The 26,913-nt window shown below is 41.7% G+C and overlaps 2 protein-coding genes across 4 annotated transcripts in view; one reads left to right on the top strand and one right to left on the bottom strand.

Moving 5' to 3' along the window:
* The window catches only part of HSPBAP1 (HSPB1 associated protein 1), a 38,133-nt gene extending 16,162 nt beyond the window's left edge, over window positions 1-21,971 (bottom strand). For 2 of the 3 annotated variants that reach the window (XM_040602869.1, XM_040602870.1), the window contains exons 1-3: window positions 21,524-21,971; window positions 8,930-9,115; window positions 3,192-3,376 (exon numbers count right to left, since the gene is read on the bottom strand). In XM_040602869.1, the coding sequence (XP_040458803.1) occupies window positions 3,192-3,376; window positions 8,930-9,115; window positions 21,524-21,971 (819 nt within the window). The remainder of the gene's footprint in view (window positions 1-3,191; window positions 3,377-8,929; window positions 9,116-21,523) is intronic. The other variant, XM_040602872.1, reaches the window with a different exon arrangement.
* A 95-nt stretch (window positions 21,972-22,066) lies between these two features.
* SLC49A4 (solute carrier family 49 member 4) overlaps window positions 22,067-26,913 on the top strand; it is a 68,615-nt gene continuing 63,768 nt past the window's right edge. Inside the window, exon 1 of the mRNA XM_040602873.1 lies at window positions 22,067-22,421. Coding sequence (XP_040458807.1) covers window positions 22,067-22,421 — 355 coding nt within the window. The remainder of the gene's footprint in view (window positions 22,422-26,913) is intronic.

Here is a 26,913-nt window from a genome sequence, read left to right as displayed (position 1 = left end):
CCAGACTGAGCTTTAGGAAACAGACATGCAATTCCTGGCTTCCTGATCGTCTCGGGCAAATCACTTCATCTCTGAGCTTTGTTTTTCCCATCTTGAAAGGGAAAATAACAGTATTTGTTCTGCTTCAGTAAAGCACTTTGGGGTCATTCACATCACCTAACTTTAGGAACTAATTTAAGCTTGGCTCCTGCTCTTGTCAAAGCACTCTCAATCACACCTTGGAAAAGCCTCTCTCTTTCCACTGTCTATAAAGAGAAAATAGGAGTCTAGCCTCCTAATTTAAGTATGTAAGCTAGCTGCTCGCAGACAAGTGGACAACAATCTTTTTTTAAGATCTATGGATGAGGAAAAGTACAGCTAGGCATTATTATAAGGATGACTTCACCATGAGTCTGTATCAGGAAACCCTCAAAATGAGTGATAGCCTTCCCAAAAATTAGGTGTTGCTAAAGATTTTGAATTTCAGAGTTATTGATTTGAAAGATATAATTTGAAAAAAATGTAGAAGTTTAATATAAACATTTGTCAAAGGCAGCAAAAAATCAAAAAGAAAAAGTTGCTCCTATAGATTTCAGCAGCCATAAAATTTAAAATCCAATACAACTATTTCAGTGATAAAGTTAAGCGTAACACCATCTCTACACTTTAATCTCACACCTAAATAGTTTTTGTATTTTGTTACAATTTAAGTGCAAAGAAAGCACACATAATCAATATTAGATTTAAAAGAACTTTTTGAAAATGCTGCAGCTGTAGTAAATAGTTGAAGCGATTATGGGTAAAATGGTTTTTAACCAACGAACTGAAAAGGAACTGGTAGGATTACCGAAATCTTGTCACAGTGGGTTCCTTTTCTACAATAAAAAGCCACAGTAAGAAGAAATGCACTAAAAGGTGTTCCAACCATAACAGATGGCACATTACTTGTGAATTATATTTATTTCATTTGCTGCTTATAATGAAGTTAATCTGTACCCGTATGTCACTTTAAAAGGTCTCATTTCTATTTAAACTTCACGCATGTATCTTGCTTCTGATTTATATCTCAAATTCTGTAATGAAATATCAACTGAACAAAAAATTTAAGATGCTAGATACTGCTCATAGATTAGACTAATGGAATCATTACCTTAGCCCACACAACTGTAAATGATAAACAGTGCAATCTAAATTTCAAACAACTTCTAAATGGCCCTATTAATCACTATAAATTACAGTGCAGTTGGCCTTCTTTTCCCCTTCAAATCACCTTACGTAAATCTAAATAAAATCTAAAAAGAAAAAAAGGGGTTATCATCAAATTCACACAAGAATGGAAGAGAATTTCTACAAGGAACTCTTTTGGCTGGTATAAATTGTATAGCAGTATTTCAAAAGCCATATGAGTTTGGAACTGATGGATGCATTTCACTCCCATGCCTGTGAAACTGGCAGATGACATACACCATATTTGCTTGCATAACACCATCAATTTTTTCCTTCCCAGATTCTGCTTTAAAAAAAAAAAAAATCCATGGCATAACCATTACATGTGTCTATTCTAAAACTGCAGTACAATCTGCTGCTTGTTATAGGTCAGGTGATGAGGTTGTGGCATGACACCTGCACAGAAATGGAACTCCTGACACCTCCATTTTACTCTCGAGTGGAGGCAAGGAGGAGAGGAGGTAGCAAAAAGGCTGTTTCCTTCAAGTGTGTTTTTACTGACCGAATGAAACAGCAGGCTGTTCAGGTCTTCTGAGCTGCTATTATCTTGTGCCATAAAACACAGGAAAATGCTCTTTGTCAAGGCAGAAAGAGAGGAAGACCAAGGCAGGACCACAGACAGAAGAAGTCACTCCAAGATCTGGGGAAGCCCGTAACATCTCTGGAGCTCCCAACTTAGTTCAAAAAACATGGCCCAGTATAGCAGTTGTGCAGCCCAAGTTCATGTGAACCTGGCTGTGTTTCAGTGTGCTTAGGAAGGGGGAAAAAAGAAAGGTTAAGATAGTCTCCCTGCCCAAACCTCACGTTCCAACCCACAGAACAGGACAGGAGATGGTCTGTAAGAAGGGTGAGCACTGAAAAATACTAATATTACTGGTATAAAAGAATAAAATACATATAATGAGCATGGGAAGTGCTTTCTGAGGAAATAATTAATTTGAGGGGGCTTATCAGTTCATACTCTCTGTCATCCCAGGGATAAAGCGTTTGCAACGAATTATCATTCCATCTTCAGATTTGAAAGTATAGAAATGAGTAAGGCTTCATTTACTATTCTTTATATCTTTTGAAAAAATGCACCTTTTGCATAGCTATCCTTAATTTTGCCCTCTTACAACCTGCAAGTATCAGGAATGTAGATGAACCAATACATTGAAATAGCAGACAGATGTGGAGAAAGTAAAAGAAAATATCCAAGGTAGGTGTCCTAATACCTGCATTTGGAAATAACCATAGATTATGTATGTATGAAATAACCATAGATTACGTACTTCAGTGGACACGTTACTTCATGTATTTTACTGCCTTCACAGACAATCAAGGTGTAATAATCCCACAGACTCAGAATTACTCCTCCTCGCAAACCGTTACAGATATCAAGGGAAGGAACTGTGCTACTTGAGAAAATGAGCCACAAGGCAAGACACGCAGTGAAACTGTGTTACAGCCTTGTCGTGACAAGTGACATGCCAGCAAATCCTCTCTGTTGAGTGGAACTCTTAATTTAGGTACCACTTGGGTACAATGTGGATCTGGGGCAGCAGCAGGGTCTCAGGTTTGCAGCACGCCAGGCCTGCCAGCTGCCTGTCACCTCCACACTCCATTCCCACCTCATGTGCACAGTTCCAGCAGAGGTGCAGGGAAGGTGTTCAGCTGCAGAGGTCACATGCATGACTTACTTGGTGCTCCCCAAGCCTGCCCAGTCACAGAGCGATGCTGGGCTAAATGGGAAAGGGAGTGCTGCCAATCTGGTAGTTGTTTCTGTCACTTGTGGTGTTGTTTCTAAGCATACAAGGAGACCCAGAATTTTAGATGGCTGTCATTTGGTACTAGTTGCCCGTTAGCCTGAGAACCAATAGTTTTTATTTCAAAATTTTAAAATAAATGGCCAAAGGAGCAGACAGAAGGTAGCAGCAGAGGTTTCAGAAGTTACACTAGATAATCTGCAATGGTTAAATTAGGAAGAAATAATATTAATGCTTTACCTGGAAAAATTCTGGCTTGTGTTCAAATATCCTGGCGATGTATTTGTAGTCAGCATAAGCCCAGTATTTGGAGTACTCGTAACAACTGAATGGTCCAGAGAGAGAAGAAGGCTGCCCACAACTCCAAGCCAAAAACTCTTCAAGTGTCGCCTTCACGTAGTTACACCTGGTTTCAAATTGAGGAACTAGAGAAACAAAAGAAAAGCCAAATATTATGTGAGCACTGAACACAGAACCAGTAGTTTCCTTCTCAGCTCTGGTTAAATGCAACACAAGATACAAAGTGGGACTAGGTGGCTTCACTCTAGTCAATTAAATGGTTCTCATCACCTAACTCATGATCAAAATTTGAGACAATTGTTTTTTCATTAAGGTTTAAGTAAATGGCTGTTACCTTCAACTTTCTGAAGTAAAAGCACACCAACAGTTACTGTCCTTCACGTGCAAGGCATCCTTCAGCACAGTAACTCAATAATAAGCCTGAGTTCTCTAAACTGAGAGCCTGTCCTTTGCCTCATCTCCCTTCTTAAGTGTGAACTGCAAATATGCACACAAGTGTTTGTGTACCCTTTGCTTTGCCTCTGTGGATTTATGAAGATGGACACGTTCACCTTTCCCCTGCCCTAAAGCAATAACCAAATCGGCACGGTAATGCGTAGAAAGGGAATTATGGAGCCACCTGCATGCCAATGATCCATCTGAAATGCTGTGTGTCCTTATTTTTCATTTGAGACCGACAAAAGCATATTGCGATGTTCCTTGGCAGGCATAAAAGGTATTTACCAGCGGTGTTTTGCTCCCGTCGTGCTTTGGTCAGGCTGACTGATAACAGCCTTTCAGCTCAAGGTCAGGTCACCTGGAAGGCCTGCAAGATAACCCTCATCACAGCATACTTTAATTGTGGTTTATCAGAGATCTTCATTTCCCACAGACACTAATTGTGCCAACTTCAAAGAGACTTGTCCAATGTCAAAAAAAAAAAGATATTACTATAACTACTACTGGGGAAAAACGACTGCAGCCTGCATGACTGACAATGACAGAGCTGCAATTTAACCTTGTGTAACTTGCACGGAGCTGCTCAGAAATGGGATCCTTTCGCTGGTGTGTAGCAGCAGCTCTTCGTCCTTTACCACTCCTGTTCTGTTATCACAGCAATTCCCATAGAGTCTCACACATTTGTTCTTACTCCCTTTGGGCGGGAGCAGAGCTTTTACAAACCTTTATCACTATCATTTTGCCATTTTCCATTGTAGAAGCCTAGGTAGTGGTTTTCCTTCCCCTCGTGATCAAATTCATTAACTAAAAATGTCAGATAAGCCCCACTATTCAGCAATCCACAACCTGGGTCTGTGCAGTAGAAGGGCTCCCTACCTAAGAACTGGATACAAAACATATACATCACCTGCGATAACCAAAACCCCTATACCTGATTCCTGTCTGTGTTGCACTCCAATGCCCTCTCCTGATACCCAGTCATTAACACAATGCACATCATTTTACTGATGGTCTGATGGAAAAATTAGATAAAAGACACAGGCGGCTCAATATGTGCATTATTTTGATGAGAACAAAGAGTGCTTAGGACACTGCCCATTTTCCAAGATAACTTGGGAGCAAGTGTTTTAAAGGCAAGAAACATGCTCTTTCTACCTCACAGTGTATTTCACTCCGAGCTTCCTTTAAAAAAAACCAACTATGAATGACAAGACTACCTTCTAGGATACCGTCTCCTCAGAGCAGGGTTCTTGGTTTAATTTAGAACTTGTTCGGTACCAAAGTGTGGGTGCTTATGGAAAAAAAAATAATAAAAAATGTGTTTTGGCAATCTAGACAGATTGCTTAGATTTATAGACTGCAACTAGGGTGAAAATGTTAGCACTGGGCAGCTAAAAGCAAGAACATTATTAACCAGTTTGCTAATACTTCATGACTAAAAGCCGACAGGGTTTTATAATTGATAAATTGTAGATTAAACCATGCAAGTCTAAAGTAAGTTACCAGTGCTGTCTGGTGACATGGTATCTGAAGGCATGACAGACCTCCTCTCCCCCACCTAATGCCACAGCCTGAAGCCAGCAGGAGGGAGAGAGGAAAGAAGTGCTTTTTGGAGGAAACAGCTTCCCTCCTCAGTTAAGGCCTGGTCCCGACAGATGCCAAATTCTGTTCTACTCAGAAGGACAGTGTTTGCAATGTACACTAAGGGAAGTGTAGGAAAAAAAGATAATAGCCTTAGAAAATACCTTAAAGCTCCAGTAAGAATGCAAGTGAAATGTCTCATCCACTTCTTTAAATTTAAAAGAAAACCAAATGTTCATTTAGAGCTGCTGGGGAATTAAAATTATTTAAATGAGTAATCCAAGAAAGGAATAGCCACTTAATACTATAACAAAGCACAGGCACGCTCACAAACCACAGAACCAGCCATCCACATCCAACTCCAAAGCTCAGCTTTATGTGACATTTATTCAGTGTTTGGTATTTATATTGTATTTTCAGCCTCCTGTTCAGCTGCTAAGTCTATAGCCACCTTTGCAGTCCCTCTCTATATCAAACCTCAGAGGCTTCAATTCTTTTGCTGCCCTTAGTGGCAAAACCTCTTGGGCACATGTCCAGGTTGCAGCCCTTTTCTATCCAACTGCATATCTGACAGCATCAGCTCTACCCAGCATCTCTAAGAGGAATTTCCTCCAGAGATCTTGTGACTCGTAACTGATCAGCATGACAACCTCTTGTTCTCTCCAGCTTCTTGACAGTAAACTCATTGTTTATTCATTTTACTACACAACCAGAGAAAATGGTCAAAGTTAAGAAACATCTGCATATGGAAGTCAGTTTTGTGTAAGCTTTCTTCTCCCTTTGTAATTGCTGGTGTGCTCCAGGTGGCCATCAGATAGATGTGCTATAATGCTGCATTTTCTCTGCCAGAAACACAACTTCTGTAGTTGCTGCCCACCCTTTATCCCACCTCAGAAAAATAAATCTTCTAGCATGGCTGGAACTAGATGGGTAGGGATTTCCTGATTAATAGCACCTTCATTGTTCTTGTAATGAATGCTGGTACTCTCTCTGGAGGTATCTTATCTCTGTCAATGCTTAATCCCCCGATTGTATTTTTTCCCCTCTTACAGCCACATACTGTTTAACTTGTGTAATCAGACAGAATACTATCACACACACAAACTTAGGTAGGTAAAAATAATTCACACAAATAATACTGCTAGCTGCTATGTTTTCTGTTTCAAGTGTGTGTGCCTTCCACATCCATATGCCTCAGGAAGCTCTTTAACAAGAAAAGCAAATACAACATCCAAGCAACTCCCACCAAGTTGCCCTATTTACAGTTCTCACTTCTTTATATTACAGAACCTTCAGTTTGGGAATCCCCATCCAGGCTGCAGATGTGGCACTAAAGAAAGATAAAAAAGTCGTCATAGTAAGAGGTCTCAAATAGTTTTGAATCTTCCAGACAAACGTCATGGCTTAAATAATCTCAGAAACTCTGAAACAGCCATTTCAGAGTGACACTAAAATATACCTACAAGCAGAAAGTTTCTTTCTTGTACATGTTTCCAGCTCAGTGGCAGGAGTGGTCCCATCTAGTCTTAAGGCAATTAATCTATTGTAAACATGGGAGGAATATTTAGAGAGATCAATGCATTTTTACTTGTATTCTCCTGTTGCTTTCTCTAACCACATCACTGCCTCTGTTTCAACTTGGAAAGTTACCACGAACAGTGATAACAAAGAGAGGCCCTTGTGGAAAAACAATGTTAAGCATACAAGAGTGAGATCAACCATCTTCCAAATGACAGTGGTACATGAAATGTATTACATTATTTCAGACTCTGAGATGGCTTGGCTAATGGCTTCACTAATATATCCTTATAATGCAAATCTTTTATAGCATCATAGGTCTTATTCAGTTATAATACAACCCCTGAAGGTTCGACCCATCTTCCTGAAGACATTTCTAGCTCATATTCACATATAATGGAGGATCCTGGAGACAAAATGATTGCTGCCTAGGGGTTGATGCCTTTAGGAAAAAACAAGATACAGATAGGTGTAACTTTAAGATACAAATTTCAGTTTAAATCCACTCTATATTCCTAGTGACTATAGTTATGTGATGACTCTTGTCTACTTGGTTGGTAGCATCAGTCCATCACTTTCCTACATAACACTCCATCAGTCTCATCAGAAACCTTCCCAGTTGGCATACCCATTTGGCTCTCAAAAAGCACCTACTAATTAATGGAGAGTAGCATCAAAACTATCATTTTACCTGGTAACCCTTGTGTATTAAACTGAGATGTATTAACAAGTTATCAAGGAAATGTCACATACAATGTCTTCCCTATTGGCAATGGGATGCCTTTTACATGTAGTGCAAGAACTGGCTGATACCTCACTGAACTATGGCTGTGAAGACGTGTATCAACATATTAATTCTACACCTCAGTTATCCCATCTGTAGAAAGTGAGTATGTAACATCTGTTTTCCCAGAAATGGCACAGGAATCATTAATCCATGCTGGTAACATGCTCTGAATCCTAAAATGCCAAGCGTTTTCCCTCTAACACTTCTTTCGCTTTCATCACTGCTCTTGCACTAATTGAACATGAAATAATTTGGTCATGACGCTGTGAAGAAAGCAAATTTGACAGTGTTGTTAAGTTAGATCATGTGATGTAATGCTACCACTTACATAGGAACTAGCAGACCCTCATCTGGAGTCTTTGTGCGGACCCTACATTCCAAGAAAGAGGTAGTCCAACCTAAGAAGGTTGGAAGAGTACAGAAAGAATAGCTACGTGGGGTGTAAAAAACCATGACTTATATTGAACACTTTATAAGAACTGGGTTTGTCTGGCCTAGTGAAAAAAAGAGACTGAAGGGAGATAAGATACTTTAGGCAAAAGGGAGAAAGTGCGCAGCAAGATGTATTTTGGTATGTGGTTAGGAGGGTGAAGGATGTACAGGGCATGAATAAAGCAATGCAGAACCTCTTAAAATGGCTAGCAGATCGCCACCCTGGAGCACATTTCCTGTGTCTTCCCTCCCTGGTATGAAACACTCTCTGTCCATGGATTGACTATGACTTATATTGTGTGGTACAGACAAAAATGAAGTTGTAGTATTTAAAATTGAATGCAAAAATTGTCTTTATCCCGTGGTGTGTTCCTAGATGTCTGAGTGAATTTGGAGGGTTAGATTGAAATTATTTTACTGGTGTTGAGTGATTTTCTTAATGCTTTATACTACAGCATCTTTCATCACAAGACCTTAAATTACTGACAACCACCACAGCCTTGCAAAACCTCTGGAGGAAAGTGAGAATTATCACCATTTTACAGACAAAAATACTCCAAGATAGACTGGTTAATTGGCTAATGCTTTAATGCACTCAGGTTTGTGGATATGGAAGCTCAGCTCATGTGAACAACTGAATCATGTATAAGACCAGGACCAAACACACATGCTACAAAGCAAGGAAAGAGAACTGAGACACTTGATTCTTACACGTGTTACCCACCAGGCTTCCTACTGAGAATAAACATGCAAGAAAGAGAAAAGAGAGTTCCACTATTGCCCAAAATCCCATGTTCTAAAAACAAAGCCTGCGGCTAAAAGCAATACATTAGAGAGTAAACAGTGACAACAGAGAGGCAGATGATTGAAGAACCTAAAAAAGAGAGTTGTGACATGTAATGCCTGTCCACCTCAGTCTCACCTAAATCCACTGTCTTCAGCCCTAGCCTAAACTGGACTATCCTTCCATCCAACGCTGCAGAAAGGTACTTTGCATTCCAGTGCAGGGCTGGCCAGTCGTCAACCATGTTACAGAATACTGCAGGTTGCTGTAGAGACATCACAATTTCCTTGGTTTGCTCAGGAGTAAACGGTTTGACATCTTCACCTATGTAAAGAAAATAAACCAACAGCTTAGACAGATGATTTATGATATATTAAGTGTTACCTCCCATCTCCCACAGCACAGGAAACATTAAGAACACCTTCATTTATGGTTTATCTTTTTATTACATTTGTAGATTTTTTAAAGTCAAACTTCTATTGCAAATGCTGAAAGAACATTCTTACACTGAATTAAGGTTTAAAGCAGTGTATTAGCACACAAAATGTAAAAATAAAAATAAAAATAAAAATATGTGTGTGCTTATAATTTTCACTTGCAGCTTAGGCAATAAAGCACTGTAGCAAAACTATTTAGAATTAGGCTAACAATAAAAAAACCTTACAAATAATGTCCAGAGCTTAGAGAATATAAATTTTATGAGTAACAGTCTTTCTGCATGGGATTCTTTCCAAGAAGCATAGTGCACTGTCAGAGATGGCAAACCAGGCTCCTATGCATTCGATTTAAACAAGGAATAGCAGCATAACCAAAACAGCAGGTATTTTTAAAGTGTTTTAAAATTTCTTTTCATCTACAGAATTTTAGAAAAAGGAAATTGTGCCAATCCAAGAACTAAACTAACCCAAGATTTCCATTTACTCCTTTGCTGTTTAGAGATTTATATGCCCCACTGAAACTGTCAAGCTGAAATGCTGGCAACCTTGAATAAACTCAGCACTTTCAGAACTACTTTTCTTTAGGGACATATTGAGAAGGAAAACCCGATCTTAAAAAAAACCCAACAACGTAACAGCTCCATAGAGCTGAAGCAGTGGACTACAACTCTGGATCATAAAAAAATCCATTCATTATTTTAACCACTATTGAAGTTAACTCATCCATAATTTGTGTCTGTATAATGCCTAAGATTTAACATGCTGAATCGATAGGTATGGTTCCCCATGACTCCTAGCTGCTCATTTAAAACAAACCAACCATTTCACTCACTCTATTTAGGGGTCAAATTATAGCCTGGTATGCGCGATGGGTTAAATAAATGCAGGGCAAGAATATTCCCTGTACTGCTGGGTGCTGATGCTGCCTCTCACTCCTTCCTATGTGTGGCTGGTGGGACAGGTAGTGGAGAACCAGCCAGACACAGGGCAGCCCTGCGGAGCCAGCCAGGGGAAACACAGAAGAGAACCAAGCAGGAACAAGGTCTTCAGGACTGTTTAAAACATAACAGTTTAAAATATATGAATGCTGAAGTGTGAATGGCAGGAGTAAGAGGAGCTCTGTGCATGCTGTATGCCGTATGTCTTTGGTATCTTTTCTGAGTTCCCCTTTTGACAGAGTTTATACTCCAGCATAGCTGTACTTTTTACTTTTCTGAATTAAGTTGCTGTCTTCACACAAATTCAGTGGGAGGTATCAGCATCGGGGCTTCCTACAGTCGAGGGGTCCCATCTCCCAAGGACTTTCAGGGAAACTAAATCCCTCTCTCCTTTCACTCATGAAAACTCCACCTTGAAGCTTTAAAACGAAAGACCTCCAATATTTGTTTCTTCAAAGAACATAAAATTTTTAAATGGTTTCCTTTTTTTAAGGTAGATGATAGGAGGGAGTTTGGGGTTTGGTTTGTTTTCCATGTCTCCTCTCATATGCAGAGCAACACTTGACAGGATGGTGTTGCTGTGACACAGAGATATCTATGACACTTGGACTTCAGTCTCACGCTCCAGCAACTTGCACAACCAGGACATAAGGAGGCCTCACAGGGACCGTATGTCTTACCATATGGTCTTCCCTACCCCTAGAAAGGGATCTCTGGGGGGTCCTGAGCAATAGGTTAGTATACCTAGAGAGAGCAAGTCCAGAGAAGGCAGGAAGGCCATCTGCAGACACAACGGCACGTGCTGGGGCAGCCACCAGGAGCTGGCTGTACACATGGTAAGAGGTTAAAGCTCAGCACGTTTTTTCACAGTGATGCTGTTCAAAGCCTAAGGCAAGACTCGGTCCAGATCCGAACACTTGCATGGCGTTTATAAAACTTCTGTCTTTATTCCGTGCAATTATAGTCTCATACAGAGGCAGCTTTCACGATGCAGGAGCTGGCTGGCCTTACATACCTTTCAGATTTTCCAATTGATAAAAATGAAATTATTCCTGCTTAAGCTAAATTTATCACCCCACGGCTGTCTTTTTGACTACTCAATTGTTCTTGTTTTAATGGCACTACATTTAATTATTTTTAGAGGATGTAAATCCAAAGAAATGCAAGAAATTGGTGGCACTTTTTTGGAGGATTTTGTAGAGGTGAGTTTATTGCAAAAGCTTCAGTTTTCTCCTGTAATGTCAGTCAACAGTTGGGATGAGCTAAAAGCAGAAATTTTACTCGGAGAGACAGGAAGGCTCACTGAAGCCAACTGTTGATGTGGTGTGGCTTTCTAATGTGATTTCCACATACATATTGTGCTTTCGAAAGGTGTGGTTTCCACCACAGTGAATATACAGTAGGAAGCTCAGAGCTAAAGCTACTGGGAGAGTTTGTATCAATGCCAAACAAAAAACCACAGTTAAGACTAAAGAGCCTATCCTCTACTGAATGTTATCTGGGGGGTTTTGTCATGTCATCACACTTTAATCAGTTGTAAACCTATTTCTCTACAAAATTTAGAAACAATGAAAGAAGACAGTCTGTCGTAGTAAGATGCTTATCATCCCTATCTTCAAACAGTATTAAAATCATTGTTAAATGAGAATATATCTTTTCCTGATAGAGATAATCACATACAATACATGATATAATCAGCAATGAAGTTTGAAATGTTTTAGAAAATTTAAAGCATTAGATAAATAAACATCAGGGGGTTTTTTGCAAAGAAATGGGGATTCTTGCTGATTTTGTGCGAAGACTGTTTGTCTTACTTCAGTTTTATGTATTCCTTACTGAGAACAGCAGTCAGCTAAACATAATTTTTTCCCCATATTTTTCATGCATATCTAAACACCTGATAGAGAGAAGGCACATGATAGAAGGTAAATATCATATACTACATCAAACAGATGTTATGATAATTTGAAGAACTCTGCTCATGACCAACAGAGATTTCAGACGGAACTATATACTGTAGGAGTGGTTAAAAGTATTTAAAAGAGATATCTGAAGATAGCTCTTGGAAGACAGATTAGAAGAAAAATCTGTAGTTTAAAATAATAATAACCTTTTCCTTAGTTATTGTTGTCATAGCTTCACAAAGACCTCATAAGCGGGGCTCTTGGTTCTCAGCACTTCCTAACCCGAAATTGATGATAACTGGTTCCTAGGCAAAACCCGAGGCTGTACAGCATATGTAAGTGCATACAGTTTGGACAACTGTGTATTAAGTAAAAGGTGTAGAAATAAAATGTGTTGCAAAGAAACAAAGTATCTGTGGCACATCTTGGGCATTACATATCAAATTCCTATGGGAGACCAGGTAGCCGGAGAGAACAGAAATGCATATTCCCTTTGAAAAGAAAAGCTCTGTTGGAGTCTTCATTTTCTCTGTTGTACTCTGATCCAAAAGAGAAAAGGAATACTTTAAATTAGTTCCATCAGCCTCAACAAATGATGTGGCTTCACAGTACAAAAGGAAGCAGGAATAATTTGTCTCATGTTTTGACTTTACACAACACATGTATAGAATCCAACCAGGAACTGAAAAAACGAACGAAGTTTTAGCTCAAGTTTTGTGACTGTGACAGCTTATATAATTGGCGAAAAACGTAGGTGTTCTTTAGAATGATAACACATTGCAAAACAGAGATCTTCCAATTAAAAACCCAAAGCTCTCCAGTCATTTTTACATGAAATGTTGTCAAATATGAAGACTCATCCAGACTCAGTACTGAGGGCAGGTAAAAGAAAAGCGACGAATTGGCTACGTACTTTCCAGCACACTTTGTGCTTCTAAGATAGAAAATAATTTAATGTTTCTGATTAACAATTTTTCTGAATAACTGAGCAGGGTTTGGGAATAAAGAGTTTAACACAGCAGGCAGTCTGACAAAATTGGACTTGATCAAAGTTGTTCAGAAGTTAAATGTACTGTCATTAAAAAGCTAAATGTACTGTCATTCATTGAAAATAATTTAGTGTATTAGAAGAGTTCATTAGTACATTGTAGCGGGCTTCTGCCAAAACACCCTGCTGCTTAAATATGAGATTTAATTGAGAGGTATTAAAATTATTTTCTGAAAGAGTACAAGGAAATCCTGGTAACGTATTTGGTATAAACACCGTCAAATTGTTTTTCTTGCAAATCTGTAATGTTTCATTATCCTTATTTCTTAAAAAAAAAATACAAAAAGTTAAAAGAAAAATTTGGCATTTTGAATACATTAACACAGTGCAGCTGGGTCACTCAAAAAATGAACTAACCTCCAAAATCTTAACTATCCAACAACTAGGAGTGGGAAAGAGAAGGTATGGGGGAGCATGGGGAAACGCCCCAAACCAAAGAGAAGTGACTTGGTTTGGAGGTCAGACTTAATGATTTCACACTACATTAACTCTGTAAATTAAAAAACAACTTCAAATAATCTGCATGTGATTACAACATTATGCACTATGATCAGCCTACTCTGGGCAAACAGGATGCATCTAAATATACACAAGTAGTTTCAGGATTTATCACATGAACATTTAGGTAATACTTCCTGACCACTTTATTGCTGTTACTATTATTTTTGACTGTGGGAATGCCAATACTGCAGTTGCAGCATAGCTGGGGGGCATCTAACCTAGATTTGCATAGACATTTTGGCTAGTGAAGGATAGTTAGCAGTCCCACGTAGCCTCTCAGGATAGACTGGTCTGCACCTGTAAGACTGGCACCTGAAGCTTACTCTGGTAGCCTGAAGCCAACACACCCTTCCTTGCCCCCTGTGTCTGCTACTGTGGAAGAAGGGTGTGAAAAGAAAAGAAAGAGGCCAGAAGAGGAATTTGTATTTTCATGCACTTTCCAGTCCTCCTGTGGCGGGGCTGAGCATCTCACAGTTTTTCTTACACCAAGCGTGAGTGACTCAAGACATGAAGCAAGATAAGAGTGTGGGCTATGCCCTCAAACCTCAAACTGTCCCTCTGATAGAGAAAAGAAAATAGCTGCCAGACTTCTTAGGGGTGGAGTAAGAGGTTGAGCCCAGAATACAGCACTGGGAGTGACTTCCCACCCCTGCTGTAAATGACAGCAGACCATCTCAAGTGTACATTTATGAAATTCCTCCATAAATCCCTTAGGGCTCTTCCTAGAAAGCTCCTCCTGAACCCCCTGCCAGCTTCATGCCCGTTGTCTCTTCTCCTCCAGTTCCGTAGCGCACTTTTAGAACACAGCCGTGTCAATTTTCAACCAACTAACTTAATGCTGAATGACCTCAGCTCCTCTGGTCTCTTCTAGTGGAAGCAAAGCCTTCCTTTCCCTCCTTGTCCTTACAGCCTCTGCCTGCATCTTCTGCCACTTGAAATACACACTCCCACTCGCCAAACCCAGGAACAGCAGGATATGTACAACTGACAGAAGTCATAGTAGATGTATTTCCAATGAACTTTATACATATCTTACTGGTAAATTTGCTGAAAGCAAAGTGAAACACAATGAAACTGCAGCACTTGTCAGATAAATGGTATTTTATTTTATTTTATTTTGGAGGAAAGGACTATGGTCTTTGATCAAAACCTTCCATCAGGATACAAAAGTTTCTCCAAAGGAAAGGCAGTTCTTCCTTAAGCTAGGCTGCTACAATTCTACCTTTCTGTCTGTTTGGGGTGTAAATTACACCCACCTGCTGCTAAGGGAATGTAACAGCAAAAGCCATTTCTTCCCAATACCTCACCCACACTGATATACGTTTTTCACAACATTTCCTAACAGCTGGGAAATCTGATACAAAACTTAATACTAATATAACATTACAATTGAAGGTAAGGGAACTGGTACATCAGGGAATCAACATCCATATTTCTAAGAAAAAAAAGAATTTGTTCATGTTTTAAGTAAAGTTTATTTCTTTTTTTCCCTATTCCTTATTAGCAGTAAATATGAATGCACTATATCAAATTCACTGTCAGAAACTGTAACCATTTATGACTTTATTGTCCTATCCTGCAAACTTGCCTGATAAGAACTTCAAAATGACAGCAATGAAAGAATCGAAATCTTCTAAAATAAACCATTATTCCATAAGCTACTGTAGTGATAGTCAATAGTATTTTAAAAATATGTTTTCTCCCAAAAGCCATTGTAATAAATAGTCAATAATACAACTGAGCCTTTTGCATTTGATGGGGTTACAGTGGAAGCATGCATGACTTTGTTCACTATTATGCTACATAGGATACAAATTATGATTAATGACTGAGTCACTTAGAGGTATAATTGTCAGAATTACAATACACTTCAAAAGAATAAAAGAAGTATTTTGGAATTACATAAATTATTGAATTGAAAGAAAACAGAGAGACTTAGCATGTGAACCTCAAGAACAGTTTCTGAAGTGCACAATAACCAACATGCACAACCAGGGTATTAGATTCAGAGACTGCCATTACTATAGGAATATTAAACAAAAAGCATGGCTATTATTTCCATCTGTTTATATTATTCAAATTCTTTCAGCAGGGCTAAAACAAGCAGAAGTGAGCTTAACCTTTGTTTCACGTTGCTATTTCTCTTTATAAAGGTTGTCATGTAGCAACATGAAATTTGTCTGTGAAAAACTTAACTGTATGTTTTGCATCTTGGGGTTCTTACAAGGAACATAAACTCTTGCTTTGACGTAACGTAGAGCTAAGGATACATTCAGCCTAATACAGCTCACCAAAATGTGAACTACCAAGCTCTTCTAATTTAATTTTCAACTTTAACATGTCATTACTGTTAGGTTCTGTTTTTTAATATAAATATTAAAGATAAAAGAAACTGTTTTTACTGAAAAAGCACAGCCTTGTTACATAGAAGCTTATCTTTCACAACTTTACAATACAACAAGCCGCTGCTAGTGGTGTCAACGTATCTTTACCATCTTCCCTCCAGAGATTTTCTTTCTCTTTTCTTTTTCAAGTAACAACTGCCTGCAAAGTTTCTTTATCTGTAAACACCAAGAGCTAAATATCAGAAAAGATCAAGGCCCAAGTCTCCACTCAGATGTGCAAGAACTCTTGTTCTAATCGGCTGCACCTGCTTTTCTGGAAACTGAAGGTGACCTTTAATTTTAGAAGAAACCATGACAGTACTGCTGCTTTGAATTTGCTAAGTTCTTTGCAAGATGCAAAATTTAAGAAAACTCAGTATTTGTCAACCTATTAGTATATCTGTAAAAGTCCTTTCAGTAAAGGAATTTCAGTATTTTCAGATTCCTTTTCAACATTAATGTCACTACATCAACCACTGACTAATTGAGTATTAGTATTAGAAGCAATACTGTCTTCTATATCCAGTCTTCAAAAGCACATGATACTTGGAATTTTAAGATACCCCCCTGAACATTATCAAAACAATAAAATTGTAAAAAGTTAAAGTTGCACAAAATACCAAGACATCCAAACTGCCTTACCATCACTCTTGCTGAAATACTCTAATAGAAATCAAACTCTGGTGCTACCATCTCTACTCCCAATCAATCTCATAGTGTCTGTGATCACAAAGCATATAATAATTTAATCTTAAATCATATATGCCCCTGTTCAGAAAAACACAGACCTGAAAATACCATTTAGCCTCTTCTTTCTACACAGAATTACATGACAAAGAGTCACATTACTAAACAGAGACACAACATTTTGTGAGCATTACATCTTCAATATGGACCTGATCCCAAACACGTACCCAGTGAGGTCTTCAGAAGACCCATTTGAAGAGCACACAGCATACCTAGTGCATGACAGCCAAGCGTGACTAGCCAGAACAATAGAAACAAACTCCTTAATGCCTACATCATGAATTATATCAGAGCAATTATTAAATTACTCCTTGCAGCTTCAGTCTAAGACAATAGGAAAACAATTACAAAGTCTGATCAGAAATGAGAAACATATTCACCAGTGACACAACGGGCAGACCAGTACCAAAGCACTGTGACTAGCTCTTCTTGCTGGCATCAGGGACAATGAGATCTGCACGGAGGCAGTCCTAGCCCAACGAGACAGGTGATTTTCACCTTGTATTCCCAACTCAAGCCTAACATCCTCGTGTGAATCTGTTCATTTTCATAATTCTCAGGTTTTCAGGAAGACAGAAAACCATCAGTCTTTGAAGCAGGATTTCCCTAACACAACTTTGGGATGCAAAATACTCCACTGATGTTGTTTGCAGTCAGTGGCCCTGAATAAAATCAAAGAACATAAGGACCGTAGCCTGCTGATGTTGGAGCTTCAAAATAATGTCCCTAAAATACTCAAGATGCTGAGCCTGAGGGCTGTCTCAGTGAGGTAGGGAAGCAGCCATCAAAATGAGTTTGGACGAAAGACATCATGCAGTTTCCACCTCCCCCTCAAAGATACAATCATTATCTGCATGCTCATCGTTAAGCAGGTGATGAATGGCAGAACAAGCAGAAATGGAGTACAAAATGCTTTAAATGTACTCAAAGCCCAAGTCAGGTGTGACTTTTGCATACTCCTTTTGAGAGCTACAGCAAAGAACTTACAGCGTTGTCTACGGGTGATCTGGTGAGACTGATTTCCTTGGCCAGCCACAAAGGTGGACTCCACAAGAAAAAGGAGCTACCCCACATCTCCCTACAGGACCTAGCAATGGGCTCTGGCTCACCGCAAATCTGAAGTCATCACCACTTAAGCAGTCACTTTGCAATGTGGATATACTCAGCCTGCAAACAAAAGGTATAAAAGAATGCCCACTGGATACCACTGACATCTAAATTTAAGAACAAACCTGTTCCGCTTTCATAAGCTGAAGATGTGTCTGTATTTTTGTTCCTTGTTGATACTAGTAAAAAGAAAAAGGAAACACTGTAAAAGCATTTTCCTCCTGAAGTACAAGGAAATCATTATATGATGTTAGAGCTGGAAGTCTACCTGCCTCTCAATAAAAAAGAAAGGTGAGAAAAGATGCTGAAAGGTACAAAATGCACAGACTGGAAGGTGCCCAAACCGAGCCCAAAACAGCTCAGATCCCAAACAACCTGCTCCTAAGCTACTAAAAGGAAAAGGATGTCAAAAGTCAATGAGGGAAGAACAGGATTTGCTCACACCTCACACGCTCACCTTCAAAAGTGTTGTTCAAGACAAGGGGTGTAAAGAAGAGAACCATTCCAGCTCTCTGCTACACTAGTGCTGTTTATGGCAGCTCTCAAACTACACTGTCACAACTCCAGCTGAAGTCCAGAAGTTGAGGGAAATCCCTGGAAAACAGGCCTCTTTTTGGATGCTGGAAGGAAACTCAGAACTGGCTAAATGCCACTTTCGAATCTTTGAATGAATTTTGGGTCCTGACCATGTTGTGCCAAAACGCTTCTAGCCTTTTTAGGGTAAGCAATCAATTGCTACTTGTCAGATTGCAAGATATGAGTTGATACAAGAAAGTACATGACTGTACACATGGTGTTAGGAATTGCTGGGAGAGAGGCATGAGAAACAAGGGGATGCTGAAGCTCGTTGAACCTCTCCGAAGAAAGCCACATGGGAGAGCAAATCTGTCAAAACCCTGAAAACCGGAGAGAGCAAATGGCACTTCCTAATGTGCTAAGAGCTGGGGTTTGACCCATGGTGGGGATACTTTCCTGGATTGGACTCAGCTCAGCCATTACATCACAGGTGTGTTTAAGCTGAATTAGAATCTCCAGATACCTCGAGGTTATAACCAACCTGTCAAAACCTTCAGTTTATCTTAATAAGCCAGGCTTAAATCAGCACAGTCTAGGCGCCAACTCATAAGCGGAACAGCCAGGCCTGCCTCAGGGATGGGATGAGCATTTGGCGGCAATTAACAGCATCAGCCATATAATTTTTACTTGTCACCACTAGTCTATCAGAGCTCCTGGCCACCAGCTCCTCCTAAGATGAATTCCAGAAGGTTTCAGGCATGAATACAGAGACGCAACCACCTTGAGAGCTTTCAGGTTTGAAACGGAGGCACCTATCAATGGATACATTATTATGGTTGGGCAATTATTAACTAGATGGGCTTCTGTATCACAGTTTTGGGTCCAGACACCGTCAAGTCCACGCAAGTCTTGCTAAAGGCGTGAAAGTTCTGGGCCAGGAGAAAAAATAATCTTTCCACTTGCCTGAATATATGTGCACTTCATCTGATAATATTCAAATCTCTTTAGCTACATTATAATGAGGTTAAAGCAAGAAAAGATTTCCCCACCCCAAATATTACAAATGTCAGTAATGAGAACAGTAAAAATGTCACCACATGGAGAAAAAGAGTGATATTAGCATATTTAGAGAAGTATTATACCCATGAGTGAAATAATGCAATCAGCTAGCTGCAAGATAAAGCTAATTTGGTTTCCAACAGTTTATCAACAATGCACTGCTCCTTTACATTAACAAATTTAAACAGCACCATATCCTGCAAACAAGAATAATTCACACAGAATATTACACTGTGTTAATTAAATAGCTGGAATAGAAAAGGTCAGAACATGACTGAAAGATGCGCATATGGGTTGTGAAGCTATGAAAAGATGAAGCGATTTCAAATCAAGCAATTAAAATGAATTATTTAAATCATGATTATGTCAGCAATAAATACACCTAGATTTTCCGAGCCTATTTTGACAGCTCCTTTCTTTTGTTGCTCTTTCTCAGAAATTTCTCTTTCTTGCTGACCCACACAAGTGAAAATATCTTTAAACCCATCATAAGATGGGGTGACTTGGACAAGTTATCAGAGTTATCCTGCTTATGTTCCAGTTTTCATTTTACTACACAGCTAGTATGAGGGAAGTTTTGCAGTTAAAGGACACTGCAAAGCCCCACTTGCCTTATTTCTGGGTGGGCTTTCTGCCACTAGAACAACGAAGAAACACAACTACTACAGTTAATAGAAAAATGTTCAGAGATAAATATTTTTTCACTTTGTTTACTTCTGCAAATGACAGCACTTTTTCTTTGGCACAATGCCGCTGAATCACTTAAATTATACTAGTAACATAGCCATTTTAAATTGAAAGATCATTTTGGCATGGGCTGAACTATGCTGAGGTGGTAATGTATAAAAAAGACCTAGTAAAACAGGGAATTAATCTTACTTGGAGCCCCAAACCACTACTGGAAAATCCATCGGTCAGGGCCATATCTGAATCTTGTCCTCTATTTTTTACAGCATTTTTGTCATTACAGTTGTACACGGCAAGCTCAAATTGGTTTGATACTATCCGTATATATGTGTGTCCATCCCGTTATTTAATTGTGCATGACTTTTATTTTTCCTGGGGAATTTCCTTAACTTTTCTAGACAAAAATCTCATTTTCTTTTTGATCACAGTTCTGTTGACTTCAATGGGTAAAAATTCATTTTGCACCTTCAGTGCAACTTCTAATTCAGACCTCGGCCTAACCAACAGAGCTGTGTGGGCTGAACAAAATGCACCGTCCAAATGTCTGGGGAAGGATGTCACGGCAGCGTGTACCTGTGGCTGCAGACCCCTGGTGCTGGCAGCACCGTGGAGCCCGGCAGACACCCCACCGCGCTCCACTCCGCCGAGCGGCACCCAGAGCGGTGCCCAGGGCGGGTCTCAGGCCCGACCCGCCGCCCAGTGCTCCCCGGTCAGGCACATCGGTCGGGCCGGCCTCCAGACTTCTGGGCAGAACGCCTAAGCAAGCCAAACCGAAATACCTAATTTTTGCCGGGAAGATGAAGCATTATGCAGCACACGAGCCATTAATTTTATGACACGCGCAGATGGCGGATATACAGATACCCACACAACCCAACGGCTCTGATATATACTTCAATCTTTTTAATGATAATAGTTTCTAATGAGCTCCGCGTAGCCCACATGACGGTATATTCACCCGAATTACTTCACCACGGATTTCAGCGCAGGCTGTAAAAAGCTACTACTTTCCCCCCACGGTTCGGCCTACGGCTGCCCTGCATCCACCTCACCACAAGGACAATCTACTTCTCCCGTCAAAATGACGGAGAGCGCGGAGAAGCGCCGCGGCAGCGCTCACCGGCATGGCGGCCCCCGCGCCGGCTGAAGGACCGGCCCGCCTCTGCCCCGGCCACCGCAGCGCGAACGGGCCGGCAGCCGGGGGGGACGTTTCGGAGGAGGAGCCGGAGCAGAGGCACGGCCGCCCCGCTCCCGCTCCCGCCCCCGCTTCGCCCCCTCCCCGCTCCCGCCCGCCGGCCCGCGGCCCAGCGGAGCCCAGCCGTGCTGCCGGGCCGGGCCTCGCCGCGCAGTCGGGCCCAGGACGGGGCAGCGCCCTCCGCAGCTGGAGGGGCGAGGAGCACCTACCCGGCGCGGGAGGACGGCGGCTGCCCGCCCCGGCCATGCTCCTCCGGCTCTCCCTCCGGGGCGGCTCTGTCGGGCTCCCCTCGGCGGCACCGCCCTCACTAACGGAAGGGGGAGCCCGGCCCGGGAGAGCGCCAGGCCCGCTGCACCCTGCCGCGCGGGGCGGAGCCGTGACGGCCGGGGCTGACGGCGGCCCCAAGGCAGGGGCTCCCCGACCCCGCCGGTGACACCCGGGGCCCCAGCGGCGCCTCCCACGGGCCGCCCCGCTCCTGCCCCGGAACCCCGCTCCCCGCTGGGCGGCGGCCTTCCCTCCCCGCACAGGCCCCGGCCGGCCGCCAGCGCGGCTCCCTCCCCGCGGGCGACGGGCCCGGCTCTCCTCCCTGCCGCCGCTTCCCTCCTCCCCTCGCCGGCGGAGGAAGGAGGCGGCCGCCGGCCGTCTCCGACCGCGCATGCGGCTGTGCTGGGCCGGGGCAGCGCCGCCGCGCTCGGGGGTTGAAGTGTGGGTGTCCCTGCCCCCGTCCCCTCCTCCCCGGCGGGCCCCCGCAGATGGGCTTGGGCTGGAGTAGCGCGGAGGAGCGGCAGCCCCTCCTGCCGCCGCCGCCGCAGCAGCAGCAACAGCGGCGGCGGCCGCAGCCGCGGGGGCCGGCGGGGGGCCCGGCGGTGCCGGTGCGGCGGCTGGCGCCCTTGGCGGGCCGCGTTTACGGGCGGCGGTGGCTGGTGCTGCTGCTCTTCTCGCTGCTGGGCTTCGCGCAGGGCCTGGTGTGGAACAGCTGGGGGCCCATCCAGAACTCGGCCCGCCTGGCCTTCGGCTTCAGCGGCTGGGACATCGCCCTGCTCGTCTTCTGGGGGCCTATCGGCTTCGCGCCCTGCTTCTTCTTCATGTGGCTCATGGACAAGAAGGGTGAGCGGGGCCGGGGGCGGCCGGGCCGGGGGGTCGAGACTCCCCACCCCACTCCTCGATGTCTTACCCCGGGCCCGTCGGGGACACCGTGGCGTGGACCCCGCGGTGAGGGGCGGTGTGGCAGCCCTGAGGCCAGGGGAGGGGGCGGCAGCCTCGGAGCTGGTGGCCTGGCTCTTCAAAAGCATGAGTAATACTTTGAAGGCATCGTGGGTGTAATTTTCAGTACGCTGCTCAAACAAAGGCGCGTCAAATGCCACTCACGAGGATGGTACTTAAGCAGTTCCTAAAATTAAGAGGAATTACGGCCCCTCACACCGGGGCTGAGGGGTGGGTCTGGAGGAGATGTGCTCCCGGCTGTCATCGCCACGCTGTCATCGCCATGCCAGCATTTGAGCTGGAGGTGGTCATGTTGTCCGGTAATGCTGGCTTCGCCATGCTGGCATTTGACCTGGAGGTGGTCATGTTGTCCGGTTATGTGCTGTGAAACAAACACCCGCGTTGAAGTAATGCCAGTGCTCGGGGCAGTGGCTGTATCTTGAAAGAGATACTTTTATTTCTAAAAGCAGACTGGACCCAAAGGCTGTGGCTTGCTTTTAGTTGCACGAGGGTGGTGCAAAGACAGAGAATGTAAAACCAGAAGAGGAGCTTCAGGGCTTCCGAAGATGAGCACGAGGGAGAGTTGCCCAGTTTGTGTTCAGGCTGTTGTGTCTCGCTAGCCAGATTCTGAAAAGGGTGTTTGTCGCTGGAGAGCTTCTCCAGGGCCTGTGCAGCTGGTCCGGGGTCACCTCTTGGACTGCGTTGCCATGTACCTGTGTTTGCAGATCTGAGCTTTTGGGCCTAAATCCACAGAAGCATTTAGTCTTTTAATTCCTGTTTAAACAGGCCTCTAAACAGGAGATAGGAGCCCACGTACCCTTGTGGCTCCTGTGTTAAGTGCTACCCGTTCCATTTATTTAGGATTTAATAGCTGATTTGTGGTGCAGAAAGGGGGGAAAGTGAAGGCAGGCAGGTAGAAAAGTTGTAGCTGAGAAGGCCTGTGTCTTGAAATTGGAATTGCTTTTCCTAAAACTGAAGAGATGTTGGGGGAATAAAACCTATTGGGTTGAAGATATGTTCTCCAAATGAGTCCGTGGTGGCTGTACAGCCAGTCTTCTCTCAAGCAATTTTGATTTAAGTCAACAATGTCTTGTCTAGACTGCTGTGTAAGTTTTGTTAATTAGCTTAAAATTAAAGTAAGTTATTTTGTTTTGTACAGTGAAGACAATGACTCTGCTCATGATATGAAAGAAATAAAGCTAAACTTGAACCTGTGCTTGTAGAACCAAGTCTGTATTTTTATTTCTTCATTTTCTATGAAGTTGATTCTGTGCGATGCTAAAAAATGTACTGGAAAAGTTTCAAAGTAACTCATGGGAAAAGTAACATTAGTGTTTTGTTGTTTCTTTAATGTGATTAGTAATGTAGTTGCTGGATTTCTTTTCACATGTAGCTTGTTTTAATGAGAATATATACACAGATGTTTTCCTCATTACTTTAACTGATTGCTTGGGTGTATTTTGTTTGGTTGATTTCCATGTTCATCGGAGATATTGATATGAACTACTCCTTTGCTCTTATTTTTTTTCTTTCCTTGTTGAGAAAATTTCGGTTGCTAGCTTAAATAGAACATCTCAACTCATTGGCTTTATGCATAAGGAGTACATAAGGGCTCTGGAGCATGTTCTTTGCACAGCAGCAGATTTTGTGAGGGCCTTGTTGTATTTTGCGCTCTTTTCTGAGTCTGGGTAATTCCCACAGAGGATGTGGTGCTGTTCACTTTGGAAGTGATGGTGGAGTCCTGCCACTTAGTTTCTTGTGGAGCAAAGGGGAGCCCAAACTCTCCCGTTGGGCACACTTCCACTGGAGGCACATTGCCAGGTGGTATCTACCTTTGGGGTACGTGTGTTCTGGAAGGAGCATGACTCTACTTTTGTAAAGTTAGTTGGATCTGACCTCGCAAAGGCAGTATTCCACTTTGCTTTGGGGTAAAAATGCTGCTTGTTACACCAAATTTACTCTCTGTACCAAAAATGTAGAGAAGTGGCACCATTTACTCTGGCTTCAATCATCTGTGTTGGAGTTAGCTAGTAAAGGAACTGTCAGGAGAAAAATGTGAAATGTCAGTGTGTAAAACCTGGCATGTATTGGAAGTATGACACTGTAGATGATGCATGTCAGAATTTGAGAGGAGATTCTGCTGTTTGTGAAGTATAGGACTATCTGTCAGGGGTGTATTCAACTGATATTGGTAAGTAGCTGCTTGCTGTCAGTTAAGTCTGATTTTGTGTTATGATGCTTCAGACAAAGTCCAGAAGTATTTGTCTTTTTGGTTTTTAGTTGATCATTTTAGCATGTAGTTTGAAACATAAACCTGTTTCCATACCAGACTTCTCTCTTGTATTATTTGCACACCCATTTCTTATTTCAGTACTGCTTAGAGGGGTTTGGTAATTATTTTTTTTTCCTTTTAACTAATTAGAAGTTGAAAGATTAAGTATTCAGCAGTAAGCATGTTGATAATCCTGCTTGGAAGAAGCCTTTCTTGGGCTGTGTGATTCAGTTCCATCACAGCTTCTGAGAGATGTGCGGGGTCTTCTGAGAAGAGAGGACAGCAGTGTTTATTTTTAGTAAAAGGTATGCCAAATAAGCTCCAAATAATCTGTTCTTCAGTTCTGTGTAGAAGGGATTTAGGATGGAAAAACTACATTTTTTTCTTTTCTGATCTCAACAGTTTTCTTGGCCTTTGTGACCTTTTCTTACCTGGCCTGCTAAGTGTCTGTCTTGCATTTTTTGTGGAGATCTCTTTGCAGTTGACACTGGCAACGCAGCTGGAGAATGGCAGGAGTATATGGGCTGGGAAAGGTGTGTGGGTGGTGTCACTTTTGGCTCCCTGGGGAATTTCTGCAGAAGATACTACGGGCAACTGTACACCTCCCCCAAGGACTCTGGACTCTGATGACCCAAGAAATGGGTGTTGGTGTCAGAAGCAGCATGACAAACAGTCTTGGTTGGCTTTAGCCCATGCATCTGTGGATCTATATGGATTTCATTTTTTATGAAATTGAGGGTGAATTTTCATCAAGAGGATAGTGATGGTCTTAAGAAGGCTGCAATTGGAAAAAAAATATCTTACTTGAAGGTCTGAACAGACTCAGAAGGAATAGGCATTTTTTGAAGGCTGTTAACACTGAATTTTAAAGGGTCTTTGAGTCATTGGAGGAAGCCTGGATTTAGCTGATGTTTCTGTAGGGCGTGTAAATTGAAAGCTAGTTTGTATTTTTTTGCTGAGCTATTGTTGTTCTCAAAAATACATTTGTTTTCAGGCACTTAGCAAGGTTCATGTATCACAACTGGAAATTCTTCTTTGGGGAGCAAGCCTGTTGCTGTCTCCCAGGTTCCTCTTGCAGAATGGAGACTTCTGCCGTTGTGCTTTTCCTTGGGAGCCCTGGGGAGCTTTCCATACTCATTGGCTGGGTGCTGTAATGGGACAGTGGTGGCATTTGTAACATTTCCTAGCCCTGTTCTGGATGGGTGCATGTTGAAACTCAGGAATTATGTTTGTGTGCATAATTTTTGAGTGTGCCATTTTGAAGCAGGTTTGAAAAAACTTTTGTGATAAGTAGAATTACAGGTGTTGTCTTGGTTGGTTGGTTTCATAGTGAAGAAAGGTTAAAAGATGGTGTGCCGTAGAGCTACATGTGTCTTATCTGCTGGTGCATTTTCTTTAGCAATAGGATTAGAGAGTCCTTGTTTAAATTATAATTACCTTCAGAAATTCAATAAGACTGAAATTAAATGGGAAATTACTTCAGTGTGGCATTGGATGGACCCTTGTTGTTTACGTGATTAAAATTAGCTACAATTAGTCACGTGATGCTTGAGTGTTTATGAATGTTTTGTGCCTTGAGTGTTTCATTTCCTGGGAACTGTAAATATAAGCATACAGAACTGTTAGGATGTTTATATATCTAACTCCAAATAGAAAGCTTACGTACTTCCATGGATCTGGTATCTGGTTCACGCTTTTCTTTTTTTTTTTTTTTTTTTTTTTTTATTGGTTAGGTTTGTCTTACAAAGCGAGACCTAGGTGCAATATATAATGTTAGTCTTCATTAGGTTCCCATATAAGCAAGAAGAGGCAACGAAGAATGAAATGCTTTATGATAATTTACATTAAACAAATTGAATAGAATGGTGATATTTTTCATTTATTTTTGGAATACAGTGAACACAGTTTTGTATTGAGTTTGAAGAAATGTGACACATTACTTGTAAAAGTGAAATGTAATCTATTTCTTAGTGCTTTTTTATAAAATGATATATGCCTACATGGGTTTCATAGATATTCTTAGTAACTTTATTTTGCTGAAATTAAATTTACATAGCGTTGTTATCCTAGTGATTAAATTATGAAGTAGAGAGAAAACTTAAATAATCAGATTTTGGTTTTTAA

The sequence above is a fragment of the Falco naumanni genome, chromosome 8 (assembly GCF_017639655.2).
Source record: "Falco naumanni isolate bFalNau1 chromosome 8, bFalNau1.pat, whole genome shotgun sequence".
Classification (NCBI taxonomy): Eukaryota; Metazoa; Chordata; class Aves; order Falconiformes; family Falconidae; genus Falco; species Falco naumanni.
Note: the sequence above shows the minus strand (reverse complement) of the source record. Positions and strands in the feature narration are given on the sequence as shown.